We start from the raw sequence: 17,886 nt of genomic DNA, 5'->3' as shown, positions 1-17,886 counted from the left end.
TTGCTTAAAATGTATTCAGTCATACTTTGGATAAAAGCGTCTGCTAAATGCATAATGCAAATGTATAATGTAATGTAATAAAAATCTTATATCTATTGTACAATTCTACATAATGTCGCATAATCAACAAAAAAACATAAAAGCACAAAATTAAACCACCATCATCATCAGTGAAATATCATAGATATACAGATAGATATACAGATAGATATACAGATAGATATACAGATAGATATACAGATATACAGATAGATAGATAGATAGATAGATAGATAGATAGATAGATAGATAGATATGCAGACAGACACACAGACAGACAGATATATAGATAGAGAGCTAGATAGAGAGCTAGAGATAGATAGATAGATAGATAGATAGATAGATAGATAGATAGATAGATAGATAGATAGATAGATAGATAGATAGATAGATAGATAGATAGATATGCAGACAGACAGACAGACAGATATATAGATAGATAGATAGATAGATAGATAGATAGATAGATAGATAGATAGATAGATAGATAGATAGATAGATAGATAGATAGATAGACAGATATATAGATAGATAGAGAGCTAGAGAGCTAGACAGATAGACAGTTAGACAGATAGACAGATAGATAGATAGATAGATAGATAGATAGATAGATAGATAGATAGATAGATAGATAGATAGATAGATAGATAGAGAGATAGACAGATAGATAGATAGACAGATAGACAGATAGATAGATAGATAGATAGATAGATAGATAGATAGATAGATAGATAGATAGATAGATAGATAGATAGATATGCAGACAGACACACAGACAGATATATAGATAGAGAGCTAGAGAGCTAGATAGATAGACAGACAGACAGACAGACAGACAGACAGACAGACAGATAGCTAGATAGATAGATAGATAGATATTCACATTATACAAAAGAGTATCTGTATAATCACAACAACACTCAGACAACACACTACAACAACAGGACCTGAGGGTACATATGGAGGTGTTATTTCCATGTGTACCCTCAGGTACATCAGGTACATCATCATCATCAGTGGAACATAGTGGCCGCATCCTGAGCCCAGATTGAGCAGAAGTCCTGAAGCCTGTGTGTTAATTTAAATCACATGAACTCGACTCTGTCTGATTTTAATCAGTTTTTAATGTTACACCAGCGTTCAGAGAGACAGACAGACAGAGAGAGAGTGAGAGAGAGAGAGAGAGACAGACAGACAGAGAGAGAGAGTAAGAGAGAGAGTAAGAGAGAGAGGGAGAAAGAGAGACAGACAGACGCAGGACTTCCTATCCTCTCTTTATTGGATTTATATTGATCATTTGGTTACTGAGAGCATCTCATACCCTAAAAGCATTAATAAACTGCAGCGTTACGTTTGGTCAGAGAATGTTTATCTTCTTCGCTCGTACAAAGTAAATCAAACTGTTTGTTCAGATAAGGGACATTAAGTTTGATGGATTCATACAACATCCACCCGTTCAGCGCTCCTTTATCACAGTCCTACATGGAAATGTGCTCTAACACTTCAGCCCTAAAGCCCTCATTCATCATGACACACAGACTCACCGAGGAAGGCGGAAGGTGAGACCGTGCCGTTACTACGGGACACCATGACGCTGATCCCGGTCTCCACGAATGGCACAGAGAAGTCAATGACCTCTGACCTCTCCTCGTTGATTGTGAGTGAGCCGATAGCCATGTCTGCACGTTTATACACCACCTAGAGGACAGGAGGGATTACTGAGTAACACACGGCACATTTTATACACAGAGTTTACAAGAGAAGAACATATTGATGAATATAAAACTGCTTTAGGTGAGGTGGTGTCTGTATTAAAAAATAAATAAAGACACAACTACTGTCTCAAAAACAAGACATCCTAGACAGATCAATAGTGTCAAACATACTATAAAACTAGTTTAAAAATCCTAAAAGTTATTCAAGTGAAAACAACCAATTAGCAACAACCGAGGACGACTGAGAGCTGAGTGGGTATATATTTTTTAATAAGCTGAAATACACCATATAGTCACAAATATATAAAACAGATAAGCTTGCAACCTTTTAACAATAGTTTTGGGAAGAACCTTTGCTGTTCTAGCTTGACATGGTTTGATGAGTTTGGTGGGAAGAATACCAGTAGCCCTGACCTCAAACCCACTAAAGCTTATAAATGAATTGGAAGGTCAAGTGCAATCCAGGCTTTCTTGACCAACGTCAACGCATGACATCACACATGCTCTGTTTTTAAATGAACTGCAAAAATTCTCACACACACACTCCAAACGCTTTAAAACAGGCCATTTCAGGAACAGAACGGAGGCTGTTATAGTTGCAAAATGGCACCAACTCCATATAAATCTTCATGGTTTTCAAAAAGGATGTCCAGCAAACTTATGGTCAGCTGTGTGTACGTTTGGGCATATAGTGTAGATATCAGAGTTAGTAATTACTACTATACTATACTATACTATACTATACTATACTATACTATACTATACTATACTATACTGTACTGTACTATACTATACTATACTATACTATACTATACTATACCATACCACACTATACTATACTACACTATCATTCTATACTATACTACACTATACTATAGTATACTACACTATAATGTACTATACTATTCTATACTACACTACTGTACTATACTATTCTATACTACACTACTGTACTATACTATTCTATACTACTGTACTATACTATACTATACTATACTATACTATACTATTCTATACTACACTATACTGTACTATTCTATACTATACCATACTATTCTATACTACACTTTACTGTACTATTCTATACTATACTATACTGTATTATACTATTCTATACCATACTATTCTATACTACACTACTGTACTATACTATACTACACTACTGTACAATACTATACTATTCTATACTATACTACACTATACTATTCTATACTACGCTATACTGTACTATTCTATACTATACTACACTATACTGTACTGTTCTATTCTATACTACACTATACTGTACTATTCTATACTACACTATACTGTACTATTCTATACTATACTATACTGTCCTATTCTATACTATACTACACTATATTATATTATTCTATACTACACTATACTATTTTATACTGTACTATTATATACTATACTATACTGTCCTATTCTATACTATACTATATTATATTATTCTATACTACACTATACTACACTATACTGTACTATTCTATACAATACCATACCATACTATACTATACTGTACTATTCTATACTATACTACACTATATTATATTATTCTATACTACACTATACTATTCTATACTGTACTATTCTATACTATACTGTCCTATTCTATACTATACTACACTATATTATATTATTCTATACTACACTATACTACACTATACTGTACTATTCTATACAATACCATACCATACTACACTATACTACACTATACTGTACTATTCTATACAATACCATACCATACTATACTATACTATACGGGCAGCATGGTGGCTAAGTGGGTAACACTGTTGCCTTACAGCAAAAAGGTCCTGGGTTCGATCCCCAGGCGGGCAGTCAGAGTCCTTTCTGTGTGGAGTTTGCATGTTCTCCCCGTGTCTGTGTGGGTTTCCTCCAGGAGTTCCGGTTTCCTCCCACAGTCCAAAGACGTGCAAGTGAGGTGAATTAGAGACACTGAATTGCTCATGACTGCGTTTGACATTAAAGTTGTAAACTGATGAATCTTGTGTAATGAGTAACTACCGTTCCTGTCATGATTGTAACCAAAGAGTGTAAAACATGACGTTAATATCCTAATAAACAATACTATACTTTACTATAATGTCAATATCATAGTACTTCAGTTTAGCTACAGTTACCAAAAAATAATAAATTAATTAAAAAAAACTAACTGAACCAATGACGAAGCCATGATTGTTCATTTGATCACAGTATGTTTTCTGTGGCAATTTGATTTTACTGCGCTCTTTTTACTGGACTGCTATTTTGCTTACATGACGACTAAATGTTCCTCCTTTAGAAACTTTGTCCACACAGGTGATGAAAGTGGAGGGTCACTGACTAAATCTTGAGTGAGTAGAGAGTGAAAAAATGGGCATCTAAAACAAATTAAATGTGGCTGCTCATGATATATCAGCATGAAACTCTCTCTATCAGGCTGCAGACCAGGGAGGAGCTGCTGTGTTCCAAATGACATCCTGTGTATCAAATAGAGAAAGAAACATCTGACAATGATATAAATAAATGTAAATAAATATGTTCAGGAGATGTGGGGAACAGAATGTACAGGCTGTTCTGGGCAGAGGGTTGAAACTCAACACAAACACAAAAGAATACTGAGTGTAACAGAAATACATATGACTAGATTAAGGGAAACAAATAGTAGGAAAATGCAGAAAAAACTGACTATTGATTGAGTTGGCGAGTTTGGTTAATTGGCATCGAGACATACGCTGGTGGTTTACTTGAAATCAATAATATAAATAATATTATTGTGGTTCGTGTCCTTCACTGACCTCAGACCCACACGTTTCCTGCTACCTCTCTTTAAACTCTAGCTGATATCTTATAAAAGAACGTAACAGTGTCTAAAGCCGTTCTTTAAAGATGAATGGACTGAAGTTCCTCTTCAGTGACATCAAATTACAGTCAGTTGTGAGCTGCCGAATGTTTTTCCTCAAGTTTCCTCTGTGTGATATTGTGAGTGTTTTGTGAACTAATCTGAAACCATTTGGTGTGACAAGCAATAAAAATGCAATTTAAAAGAATTACCCACTGTGTGTGTGTGTGTGTGTGTGTGTGTGTGTGTGTGTGTTTATAATTATAAAATGTATGCACATTTGTAGATATATATGGGTGTATGTGTACATGTGAGTGTATGTGTATATAATGTGTGTATAAATGTAGGTGTATATTTATATGTACAGTGCTGGCCAAAAGTATTGGCACCCCTGCAATTCTGTCAGATAATACTCAATTTCTTCCAGAAAATGATTGCAATTACAAATGCTTTGATATTAAAATGTTCATTTAATTTGTCTTCAATGGAAAACCACAAAAAGAATTGTCAAAAAGCCAAATTGGATATAATTCCACACCAAACATAAAAAAGGGGGTGGACAAAAGTATTGGCACCCTTTGAAAAATCATGTGATGCTTCTCTAATTTGTGTAATTAACAGCACCTGTTACTTACCTGTGGCACATAACAGGTGGTGGCAATAACTAAATCACACTTGCAGGCAGTTAAAATGGATTAAAGTTGACTCAACCTCTGTCCTGTGTCCTTGTGTGTACCACATTGAGCATGGAGAAAAGAAAGAAGACCAAAGAACTGTCTGAGGACTTGAGAAGCAAAATTGTGAGGAAGCATGGGCAATCTCAAGGCTACAAGTCCATCTCCAAAGACCTGAATGTTCCTGTGTCTACCGTGCGCAGTGTCATCAAGAAGTTTAAAGCCCATGGCACTGTGGCTAACCTCCCTAGATGTGGACGGAAAAGAAAAATTGACGAGAGATTTCAACGAAAGATTGTGCGGATGGTGGATAAAGAACCTCGACTAACATCCAAACAAGTTCAAGCTACCCTGCAGTCCGAGGGTACAACAGTGTCAACCCGTACTATCCGTCGGCGTCTGAATGAAAAGGGACTCTATGGTAGGATACCCAGGAAGACCCCACTTCTGACCCAGAGACATAAAAAAGCCAGGCTGGAGTTTGCCAAAACTTACCTGAGAAAGCCAAAAACGTTTTGGAAGAATGTTCTCTGGTCAGATGAGACAAAAGTAGAGCTTTTTGGGAAAAGGCATCAACATAGAGTTTACAGGAAAAAAAACGAGGCCTTCAAAGAAAAGAACACGGTCCCTACAGTCAAACATGGCGGAGGTTCCCTGATGTTTTGGGGTTGCTTTGCTGCCTCTGGCACTGGACTGCTTGACCGTGTGCATGGCATTATGAAGTCTGAAGACTACCAACAAATTTTGCAGCATAATGTAGGGCCCAGTGTGAGAAAGCTGGGTCTCCCTCAGAGGTCATGGGTCTTCCAGCAGGACAATGACCCAAAACACACTTCAAAAAGCACTAGAAAATGGTTTGAGAGAAAGCACTGGAGACTTCTAAAGTGGCCAGCAATGAGTCCAGACCTGAATCCCATAGAACACCTGTGGAGAGATCTCAAAATGGCAGTTTGGAGAAGGCACCCTTCAAATCTCAGGGACCTGGAGCAGTTTGCCAAAGAAGAATGGTCTAAAATTCCAGCAGGGCATTGTAAGACACTCATTGATGGTTACCGGAAGCGGTTGTTCGCAGTTATTTTGTCTAAAGGTTGTGCTACCAAGTATTAGGCTGAGGGTGCCAATACTTTTGTCCGGCCCATTTTTGGAGTTTTGTGTGAAATGATAATTGATTTGACATTTTTTTCATTCTCTTTTGTGTTTTTTCATTGCAAGCAAAATAAATGAAGATATTAATACCAAAGCATTTGTGATTGCAATCATTTTCTGGAAGAAATTGAGTATTATCTGACAGAATTGCAGGGGTGCCAATACTTTTGGCCAGCACTGTATATGTGTGTGTAATAGATAGATAGACAGACAGATAGAAAGATAGATAGACATATAGACACACATAGACAATTAGACAGATACATAGATAGACAGACGGAAAGGTAGATAGACACATAGACAGACAGATACATAGATAGACAGACAGACAGATAGATAGGTTAATAGGTAGGTTAATAGATAGATAGACAGATTAATCTACAGACAGACAGACAGACAGATACACAGATAGACAGACAGGCATACAGCTGGACAGACCGATAATAGATAGACAGATAGATATACATACAGAACAATAGACAGACAGATAGACAGATGGATATACAGATAGATAGATAGATAGATAGATAGATAGATAGAGATAGATAGATAGATAGATAGATAGATAGATAGATAGATAGATAGATAGATAGATAGATAGATAGATAGATAGATAGATAGATAGATAGATAGATAGATAGATAGATAGATAGACAAACATATAGATAGATAGACAGGCAGACATAAATGGATACACAGACAGACAGGCAGATAGACAGATAGGTTAAGAGACAGAGATGGATAGACAGACAGATGAATAGATAAACAGACTGATAGACAGATAGATATACAGACAAACTGATAGATAAATAGACAGACAGACTGACAGATAGACATACAGAACAATAGACTGACAGATAGACAGACAGACAGAGACAGACAGATAGATAGACAGACAGATTATTAGATAGATATATAGCTAGACAGACAGACAGACTGGTAGGTAGACAGATAGATAGACAGAAAGATAGATAGATTAATATAGAGATAGACAGACAGACAGATGCACATACTAACAGATAGACAGACAGACAGAGAGAAATATGGACAGGCAGACAGATAGACAGACAGATAGAGAGACAGACAGCTAGGCAGACAGATAAATAGACAGACAGCTAGAGAGACAGACAGATAAATAGATAGACAGATCGATAGACAGAAAGATAGACAGACAAATAGATAAACAGACAGACAGATAGATAGACAGACAGACAGATGTGATTTAGCTGTAAAAGGTCTTAATACTTCACTAATAACCATGTATCTAACAGTCCACCTTTGCCTCAGTGTTCAGTTGTGAATTCAGAACCCCGTTTCTGAGCACTGACCCTTCAGTGGGGATTTGTTCTAGTCTTAATCTAAAGCATATGGCTATATCATTAGATCCTGACCCCTGGGTCCATGCAAACAGCTGCTGCTAAATCAACACTCCACAGTTTCCTCACCTAACAAAACACTTCAGTAAAATCAGTTATAACAGAAGCTCAGCAGAAACGTTCTGAATCCCTCGTCTGGTCTGTTCTTACTGACTGTGCGTTTATTTCTGCGATCACCTCAGTGATCTTTACAGCCATGAACCATCTGCACACTGTAGAGAAATAAGATTTACACTGAAGAGCTGTGAGTGAGCTGCGATCCTAAATCACCCGCGGCTGAAGCTCCAACGCTCCTGTTACTGCCTGAACGCTCACTTACAGTCAACAGTCTGGTCACATCTCTACCTGTACGTTAGCAGCAGACTTTACACTTTTTTTATCGGTGTGCTAATCGTATTACAGAAGTGTGCTATATGGCTAAAGGTACGTGGTCACCTGACCATGAGCTCGTTGGACATCCGGGTACAAAAACACAGACATTAAAATGGATTTGTTGTCCACCCCCGTTCTACACTACATGACATGATTGCAGCTAAAACAGCCTTCACGCTCATTTAGTGCTCATTTAGTCTAAAGAACATTTGTTAGGTCAGGCACTGATGCTGAACAAAAAAAAGCCTGGCTGGTGATCAAGGTTAGATTTCATCCCAGAGGTGTTCAGTAGGGTTGAGGTCAGGGCCCTGTGCCATTTGTCAAACAGCACACATGTCCACTGGAGTGCACAGGGGGCAGTCAAACCAGAACTAGCAAGGACCTTATCCAGATTTGTGCACTATAATTGATTTTAAACGGGCGTGGATAAAACACCTGAACTCAATCATTACAAAGTAGGAGACGTGACCAAATGTTTTGGTCATGTTGTGCATGTATGAAGTAAAAGGTTTCTAATAAGAGCTACACACACACACACACACACACACACACACACACACATAGATGTTTCTTTTGGTAATTATGAAATTTTAATTAGGGTGACCATACGTCCTCTTTTTCCCGGATATGTCCTCTCTTTGGAACCTAAAAAATGTGCCCGGAATTCTACTGATGGAAGCAAGTACAGTAAATGAAAGTAAAGTAAGTACTAGTTAAAAACACTCCAAATAAGTCAGTTGATATGATTGTGCAATACATCAAATAAACTAAAATTACTAAGGGATTTTTATTTATAGGTGACAACTGTTTTTTAATTTGTTGTTATTGTTGTTTAGGGCTAAACAGTGAATGGAGTTGCATTATTGATGCACATTTGTCAAATATTTAAACCTTTACCCCATACACATTGCCATGGTGTATATATATATATACAGTGTATCACAAAAGTGAGTACACCCCTCACATTTCTGCAAATATTTCATTATATCCTTTCATGGGACAACACTATAGACATGAAACTTGGATATAACTTAGAGTAGTCAGTGTACAACTTGTATAGCAGTGTAGATTTACTCTCTTCTGAAAATAACTCAACACACAGCCATTAATGTCTAAATAGCTGGCAACATAAGTGAGTACACCCCACAGTGAACATGTCCAAATTGTGCCCAAAGTGTCAATATTTTGTGTGACCACCATTATTATCACTGCCTTAACCCTCCTGGGCATGGAATTCCCCAGAGCTGCACAGGTTGCTACTGGAATCCTCTTCCACTCCTCCATGATGACATCACGGAGCTGGTGGATGTTAGACACCTTGAACTCCTCCACCTTCCACTTGAGGATGCCCCACAGTGCTCAATTGGGTTTAGTCCATCACCTTTACCTTCAGCTTCCTCAGCAAGGCAGTTGTCATCTTGGAGGTTGTGTTTGGGGTCGTTATCCTGTTGGAAAACTGCCATGAGGCCCAGTTTTCGAAGAGGGGATCATGCTCTGTTTCAGAATGTCACAGTACATGTTGGAATTCATGTTTCCCTCAATGAACTGCAGCTCCCCAGTGCCAGCAACACTCATGCAGCCCAAGACCATGATGCTACCACCACCATGCTTGACTGTAGGCAAGATACAGTTGTCTTGGTACTTCTCACCAGGGCGCCGCCACACATGCTGGACACCATCTGAGCCAAACAAGTTTGTCTTGGTCTCGTCAGACCACAGGGCATTCCAGTAATCCATGTTCCTGGACTGCTTGTCTTCAGCAAACTGTTTGCGAACTTTCTTGTGCGTCAGCTTCCTTCTGGGATGACGACCATGCAGACCGAGTTGATGCAGTGTGCGGCGTATGGTCTGAGCACTGACAGGCTGACCTCCCACATCTTCAACCTCTGCAGCAATGCTGGCAGCACTCATGTGTCTATTTTTTAAAGCCAACCTCTGGATATGACGCCGAACACGTGGACTCAACTTCTTTGGTCGACCCTGGCGAAGCCTGTTCAGAGTGGAACCTGTCCTGGAAAACCGCTGTATGACCTTGGCCACCATGCTGTAGCTCAGTTTCAGGGTGTTAGCAATCTTCTTATAGCCCAGGCCATCTTTGTGGAGAGCAACAATTCTATTTCTCACATCCTCAGAGAGTTCTTTGCCATGAGGTGCCATTTTGAATATCCAGTGGCCAGTATGAGAGAATTGTACCCAAAACACCAAATTTAACAGCCCTGCTCCACATTTACACCTGGGACCTTGACACATGACACCAGGGAGGGACAACGACACATTTGGGCACAATTTGGACATGTTCACTGTGGGGTGTACTCACTTATGTTGCCAGTTATTTAGACATTAATGGCTGTGTGTTGAGTTATTTTCAGAAGACAGTAAATCTACACTGCTATACAAGTTGTACACTGACTACTCTAAGTTATATCCAAGTTTCATGTCTATAGTGTTGTCCCATGAAAAGATATAATGAAATATTTGCAGAAATGTGAGGGGTGTACTCACTTTTGTGATACACTGTGTATATACTGTATATATATATATATATATATATATACATATATATATACAGTATATATACAGTATATACTGATCAGCCATAACATTAAAACCACCTCCTTGTTTCTACACTCACTGTCCATTTTATCAGCTCCACTTACCATATAGAAGCACTTTGTAGTTCTACAATTACTGACTGTAGTCCATCTGTTTCTCTGCATGCTTTGTTAGCCCCCTTTCATGCTGTTCTTCAATGGTCAGGAACACCACAGAGCAGGTATTATTTAGGTGGTGGATCATTCTCAGCACTGCAGTGACATGGTGGACCAACTCAAACAGCAGCAATAGATGAGTGATCGTCTCTGACTTTACATCTACAAGGTGGACCAACTAGGTAGGAGTGTCTAATACAGTGGACAGTGAGTGGACACGGTATTTAAAAACTCCAGCAGCGCTGCTGTGTCTGATTCACTCATACCAGCACAACACACACTAACACACCACCACCATGTCATTGTCACTACAGGGCTGAGAATGATCCACCACCTAAATAATAAGAAAATCCACACCATCAGAAAAGGTGTGTTAATTTCAAACCATATGAAATGGCACCTGACTGTTAGCTTGTTGGATGTCCCATTTCCAAAACAAAAATATAGTGTCCTCTATGCAATCTTTTCATCTATAACAATGGCCACTCTTCCTATGAGATCAGGACTATGACATATGTCTGTTGGAACTTGTGCCCATTTAGTCAAAGGATCATGTTTATGGCTGGGCACTGATGTTGGTCAATAAAGCCTCAATTGATGTTCCAGTTCAGTGGGGCTGAGATCAGGGCTCTGTGCAGGACACTGGAGCTTCTTTAGAATGAGCGTTTCATCATGTATTTATATTGTTTTGCGCAGTTTGTGTGCAGGAATTTAGGAGTGTATTTCAGTCCTATAATACATTAGTCACACTGTGATCATTAGTCTGTTTTACTACATTTTTATCCTGATCAGGGTTGCAGTGGGTCAGATTCATTGGGCTAGAGGCAGGAAACACCACAGACAGGTTGCCAGCCCATAACAAGGCAGAAACACACACACACACACACTGACACTTAGGGCAAATTTAGTAACTCCAGTTAGCCTGACTGCATGTATTTGCACTGGGAGCAGCCGAGAAATTGAACCCAGGCCCTTCTCACTGTGAGGTGACAGAACTGCCGTCCTGGCTACTGATTATTATTACCCTCCAAACAAAGAAACAACAAACAGCAGAAAGAGAAAACACACACACACACACACACAGATTCGTTATGGTAATTATATTATATTTTTTCTGATTGCATTTCGCTTCCTTTCTTCTGGTGTTGACCTCCACTCTGACTGAGGAGAGCCATGACTAAACCATGCCCCCACCAACACGTGTGCATCTTTTTTACCTGCACGAGGCGAGTTCATATGCAGATCAGCTTTGTGTACGGACAGTCAGACACTGATCTCCATTATCCTTCGTCTCTGTGCAGGCGCCATCCATCAGTCATCAGAGGTCATAATTGCACCAGATATGAGGTCCCTTCCGGCACCCGGAAGACAGATTAATAAATTAATGCTTAATAGCAGCCAGGAAAAAAACAACAGGAAGATAAGAACGCAAACCAAAACGTGAGAGAAGAATGTAACACAAAGACGAGAGAGCATAGCTGATGTGAGAAAAACAGAGAAAAAGAGGCAGCCGTCAAAAAGAGTTACTCTGATTCCTTAGCAACAGTCTTTAACAGGCCTCCCTCGGGGGTGTTAGCGCCACAGCGGGGATTCATTCTCAAAACAACGTCCGTCTATAGCTGCCTCACGCGTGTGCAACAAGTGTTAGCATATCCAAGAGTCACAAACTGGTAAAAGAGAGAGAGCGAGAGATGTGGGTGTGTATTGTGCGAGTGTGTTAGCCATCATTCACACTTCTGGCTGGCTGCGGTGTTTCAGCGGTCGTCGGGTAAGCTGGCAGAAAGAGGCTGAGGATTCGGGCTTTAGACGGCACACTTCACAGCTTTTTATGTTACATAGCACGACAACTCAGAACATCACCAACCCACACACGTAAACACAAAGCACATTCGCGAATGCTCACTCCGACACTATCAGCCCGAGTGATCAAAGGGTTTCTGTTTTAGAGCCTCAACCACAACGGAATCAAAAGCAGCGAGACAAAACGTTCTTCTACAACCACATAACATCCAGCAACAGACGTCTTCCTCCCCTATATAACCTGATACACATTCAATCTGTCTGAAACAGCGCTCCCCAAGTAAGATATACACTGATCAGCCATAACATTAAAACCACCTCCTTGTTTCTACACTCACTGTCCATTTTATCAGCTCCACTTACCACATAAAAGCACTTTGTAGTTCTACAATTACTGACTGTAGTCCATCTATTTTTTTGCATGCTTTGTTATCCCGCTTTCACCCTGTTCTTCAATGGTCAGGACTCTCCCAGGACCACCACAGAGCAGGTATTATTTAGGTGGTGGATCATTCTCAGCACTGCAGTGACACTGACATGGTGGTGGTGTGTTAGTGTGTGACACAGCAGCGCTGCTGGAGTTTTTAAATACTGTGTCCACTCACTGTCCACTCTATTAGACACTCCTACCTAGTTGGCAAATTCGGGCTCGTCAGGGAGTTTAACTGTTTACGGCACACAGAGGGAGACGTTAGCTGGCATGCTAGTGGGTTGTGCCACCTTAACCCATTGGTTTGAGTGGCCTGAGGCTAACTGTGTTAGCTTAGCAAGCTAAAACTGTGGTGACGTAATCGCTGTCAGAGTAGTGCATCTAAATAATCTGCCTTATGAGTTTGATGTCTTATTAGAATCCTCTCTACTTAGGCAGCTCACTGGGTTTTCAGACAGACACTATGTGGCCAAAAGTATTCGGACACCTGACCACGAGCTTGTTGGACACCCAGTTTCCAAAACAAATGGTTTTAAAACAGAGTGATCTCTGTGTGATCTATTCAGCTATAACAACCACAAGCCTCTGAGAAGGTTTCTTACTAGGCTTTGAATTATGTCTGTGGGAATTTGTGCCCTTCAGTCAAAAGAGCATTTGTATGGCTGGGCACTGATGTTGGTCAAGAAAGCCTCAGTTGATGTTCCAGTTCATTTGAAAACTGTTTAGTGGGACTAAGGTCAGGTTTTCTCATGTCTTTATAGATCTTGCTTTGTGTAAAGCAAGCCTTCCCTAAACTGTTCCTACAAAGTTTACATTTACATTTTCAGCATTTAGCAGACGCTTTTATCCAAAGTGACTTTTATCTACTGTGACAGTATACAGTCTAAGCAATTGAGGGTTAAGGGCCTTGCTCAAGGGCCCAACAGTGGCAACCTGGCAGTGGTGGGGCTTGAACCAGCGACCTTTGGATTACTAGTCCAGCACCTTAACCACTAGGCCACAACTGTCCCAAAGTTCAAAGCATGTAATATCTTTTATATAATTGATTTATTACACCTGTTAGCAACTGTAGTGGCTAAAACACATGAATTCACATTGAATTCACACATGTTTATTCATAAAGCTAAATACTTTTAAATGCTTTATAAAGTAGGAAAAGAGTAAAAAACCCACTGACTTATCATGGACGATATTGATTGAATGAAATAAAGATGAGTTTGAATGCAATAGAGCACCTCCGGGATGGTGGTGAAGGAGAAGAAGAGCATGAATGTGCAGCTGATCAATCTGCAGCATTATGTGATGCAAGTATGTCAACATGGTTCGAAATCTCGAATAGAAAACCCTGTGGAATCCATACCACAAAGAACTGAAACTGTTCTGAGAGCATAGGGAAGTTCTACCCACTGTAAGCATGGTAAAATAAAAACACCCATGTCACACCCATGTGACTCGGTGCACCTCTGTGCTTGCTTGTGTCCTATTTGTAAATAAACTAGGGCTGTCAAACGATTACAAATTTTAATCGCGATTAATCTCAGAATTTCATATAGTTAATCGCGATTAATCGTTTTTTTTTTTTTTTTTTTTTTTTTTTTTTTTTTTATTATTATTTTTTTTAAAGGAGGTGGTTTTAATGTTATGGCTGATCGGTGTACATACACTAACATACACAAAAACTCATTCACAATCAACACAGTCTTGTTCCCTGGGTTCTGACAACTCATACTAGTGACTATATTACTTGCATCTTTGCACATTGCATTGGTTTTGCACCTTATTCTCACCCTATTCTACCTGCTGCTATATAAACCCTACACTGCTAACTGGATATCAGAATACGTTTTTGTTAAGCGAAGTTAACGCTATAATAATAACGCGGTCCAGTGTTTCCAGATTGGGCGGTTATCCGCCAAATTGGGCGGATTTTGTTGGAAAACAATTTAATAGCATTTAAATAACACTTCTGTTTAAAAGAAAATATTCAGTTGTAAGAAGCACCAGCATTGTAGAAGGCTATTAAAAGTAAAATTAATTTTTAATGCTGATTTGGCTTAATAGTGTTGGTCAGTCTGTATCATATTCTTGAAATGATAAAGTATTGCAAAGGAATATCTTTGAAATTCTTCCTCATAATGTTAAGGTTGCTATATTTTGGTTTTTCACTTGTCAGGGAAATTAAGAGAGAAAAAAGCTTATTATTATCATGCGTGTGATATATATCATTTACGTGATCTGCGTATCACGTTACCACTGTGTGTTGTACGTCACTGAGCTGATATGTGTATCAGGTGACCAGCGGGTAACGGCGTGTTATGTTTAAGTGTGATGCTCCAAGTTGTGGATTAAGCAATAAAGACAAACTCGTTCTCCACATAACTAGTGTCATTTGTATTTCGTGGTTAAGTACAAAACATAACAATGCGGGTCTTCGTGATGTAATTCTACATGGCACTCACTGCCTGTATAGGTACATTTTTCCTGTATAGAATTTGCGTTAACGGCACTATTTTTTTAAATCGCGTTAAATTGAGATCGCGTTAATGCGTTATTATCGCGTTAACTTCGACAGCCCTAAAATAAACACAGGTGCATTTCACGTCAACTTCACTTGTTACATCCCACACTCTGCTACCGTCATTCCGGCACCTTTACAGACAATGATAGACTCTTCTGCAGGTGAGAATGCATCATAACTGCTGCAGTTACGACCTCTACGGGCTAATCAATGACATCTGCACAGAGACGGGGGATCATGGAGGTCTGTTCGTTACTCTCCCCATATGAACCCGCCTCTCACAGGTGACAAGAAACGGTCAGCTACTGCACACATGTCAGAGGAGGCATGTGTTAGTCATGGCTCTCCTCAGTCAGGAGTGGAGGTCAGCATCAGTAGAGGAAGCAAAATGCGATTGTGTAATTGGATACGAGTAAATTGGGAGGTAAATTGGGGGAAAATGCATAAAAAAATTAAATGACATTATAAAAGTTCCAAAAATTTTTTTGACCAATCATGTTTTAATAGAACTCGCATAAAATCCTCAAATTTATTAAAGTCACAGGTAAAGAACAATTTCAGAACTAATAAAATCCCAACAATGCCTTCAACACGTGTATGTAAACTTAAGACTTCAGCTGTACCAACTTTTTTATACAAGTTACATAAAATCGAGGTGTTATCACACAGAAACAGTTGGTTTGGTATCCAGCAACACAAATAACACACAGTCCTCTCATGTAAAGTAAATCCAGTACTGAAAAGATCACATGCAGATCTATAGGGTTCGGAAATGCTGCACACCTTTGACTAAACACTATTTAAAAAAAAAATATTTTATTGGCTGTACCAGCAAGTGATTGTTAAGGAAGGGGGTGATTGTCCAGTGATTGTGGATCTCAGTAAACATGTAGACATGATGTTTGCATTTACGCTGCCAATCTGGTGAACAGAGATCTAAAAATGCTGCATATTTTAAAATACATACGTTTAACATCACTGGCTTTAATGAGCACGTTCTCCTTAATGCCTTTATTCACACGTACAGCCCTGCCATTAATTTTAATGTGTAGGGGTAGAGGTGCATGAAAAATTCATGTTAGGACAACCGTACAGGCCAGTATCACATTCACTATATTACTTATTAAGCCCAGAAGGAAACTGTGACACATGCCAATTATGGGGAGGTTTCTCTCTCTGTACTTTGCTGCTTTAAATGACAAAAATGATTAAAATAGTTATAATTTTTAAATGTCCAATAAATCCTCTCATAATAAGAGTGTGCTGACAAACCACTAATATCTTTCTTAGCTCCGATATTTTAAATGTAGATGCTCCAAATTACATTCAGTTTTTAACAATTTAATAGAAGCCAAGGCAGCACTGTGGTGCAGTAAATAGCGCTGTCACCTCACTGCAAAAAGGGCCTGGGTTTTCTGGGTTTTAACCATTGGTGCTAAAAGTGTTTTGGCATGCGTAACAGGCAGCTCGGAAGCAACTCGCTTTCGCTCAGGGATCAAAACTCGGCTCTCGATCGCTATGTGTGAACTGTTCACCGACTCGATCCGAGTGGCTCGCCGATCGCTCGCAGACTCAAGACAAATATCTAGCATGTTAAATATCTGGACCTGTCGGCGACTCAGAATCCTGTAGTGTGAAAGGTGTTGTGAGCAGGTTGCGAGTGGCAGTGAGTGCTATGTCGAACTACAGCCAATGAGAACACCAGATACGGAGTAGGAGAAACCTGGGGGAGAAGATGTAAAAATGTGGGAGAGGGGCATAATATAGTTTCTATCAGAATACATCAGCACACACAACCTTTACAGTATTTGTGACCTTATCGTCCATGCCAAACCATAATACCAACAATGCATTGCAAAAATATTTATTAACCTCCAACTCACTACAGAACAGACGATCCCTGCTGGTCGCGTTGCCCAATCCACTCAGATTCATTTATTTTTCCTACATGCTTTTATGCTACACATTAGCGCACAAACAACATTGATCGCTTGCTTATTGTTGACGTGCGTTTTTGGGCGTGGTGTCATTAAACCCCTCACAACTTCTCGCTTGTGTTTTTGTGACAAAACGTAGTTTGGGAGACCAGATCGACTCATCTGCGATCCCTTATAGTGATAGATGGTTAATCTGATTAATGGTTAATGGTTAATGATGGACGTTAATCCAGAGTACAGTAGTCAGATTTCAGTTTCACAGCTTTGATTTACATAAAATACTCTCAGCAATTAAGTTCATACATGAATTAAATATCACAGCA

At 39.3% G+C, this 17,886-nt stretch overlaps 1 protein-coding gene across 1 annotated transcript in view; it reads right to left on the bottom strand.

Moving 5' to 3' along the window:
• The window catches only part of LOC134310215 (glutamate receptor ionotropic, NMDA 2D), a 123,326-nt gene that overhangs the window by 19,479 nt on the left and 85,961 nt on the right, over positions 1-17,886 (bottom strand). Inside the window, exon 9 of the mRNA XM_062991756.1 lies at positions 1,584-1,737. Coding sequence (XP_062847826.1) covers positions 1,584-1,737 — 154 coding nt within the window. The remainder of the gene's footprint in view (positions 1-1,583; positions 1,738-17,886) is intronic.

This window comes from Trichomycterus rosablanca, chromosome 3, assembly GCF_030014385.1.
Source record: "Trichomycterus rosablanca isolate fTriRos1 chromosome 3, fTriRos1.hap1, whole genome shotgun sequence".
Taxonomy (NCBI): Eukaryota; Metazoa; Chordata; class Actinopteri; order Siluriformes; family Trichomycteridae; genus Trichomycterus; species Trichomycterus rosablanca.
Note: the sequence above shows the minus strand (reverse complement) of the source record. Positions and strands in the feature narration are given on the sequence as shown.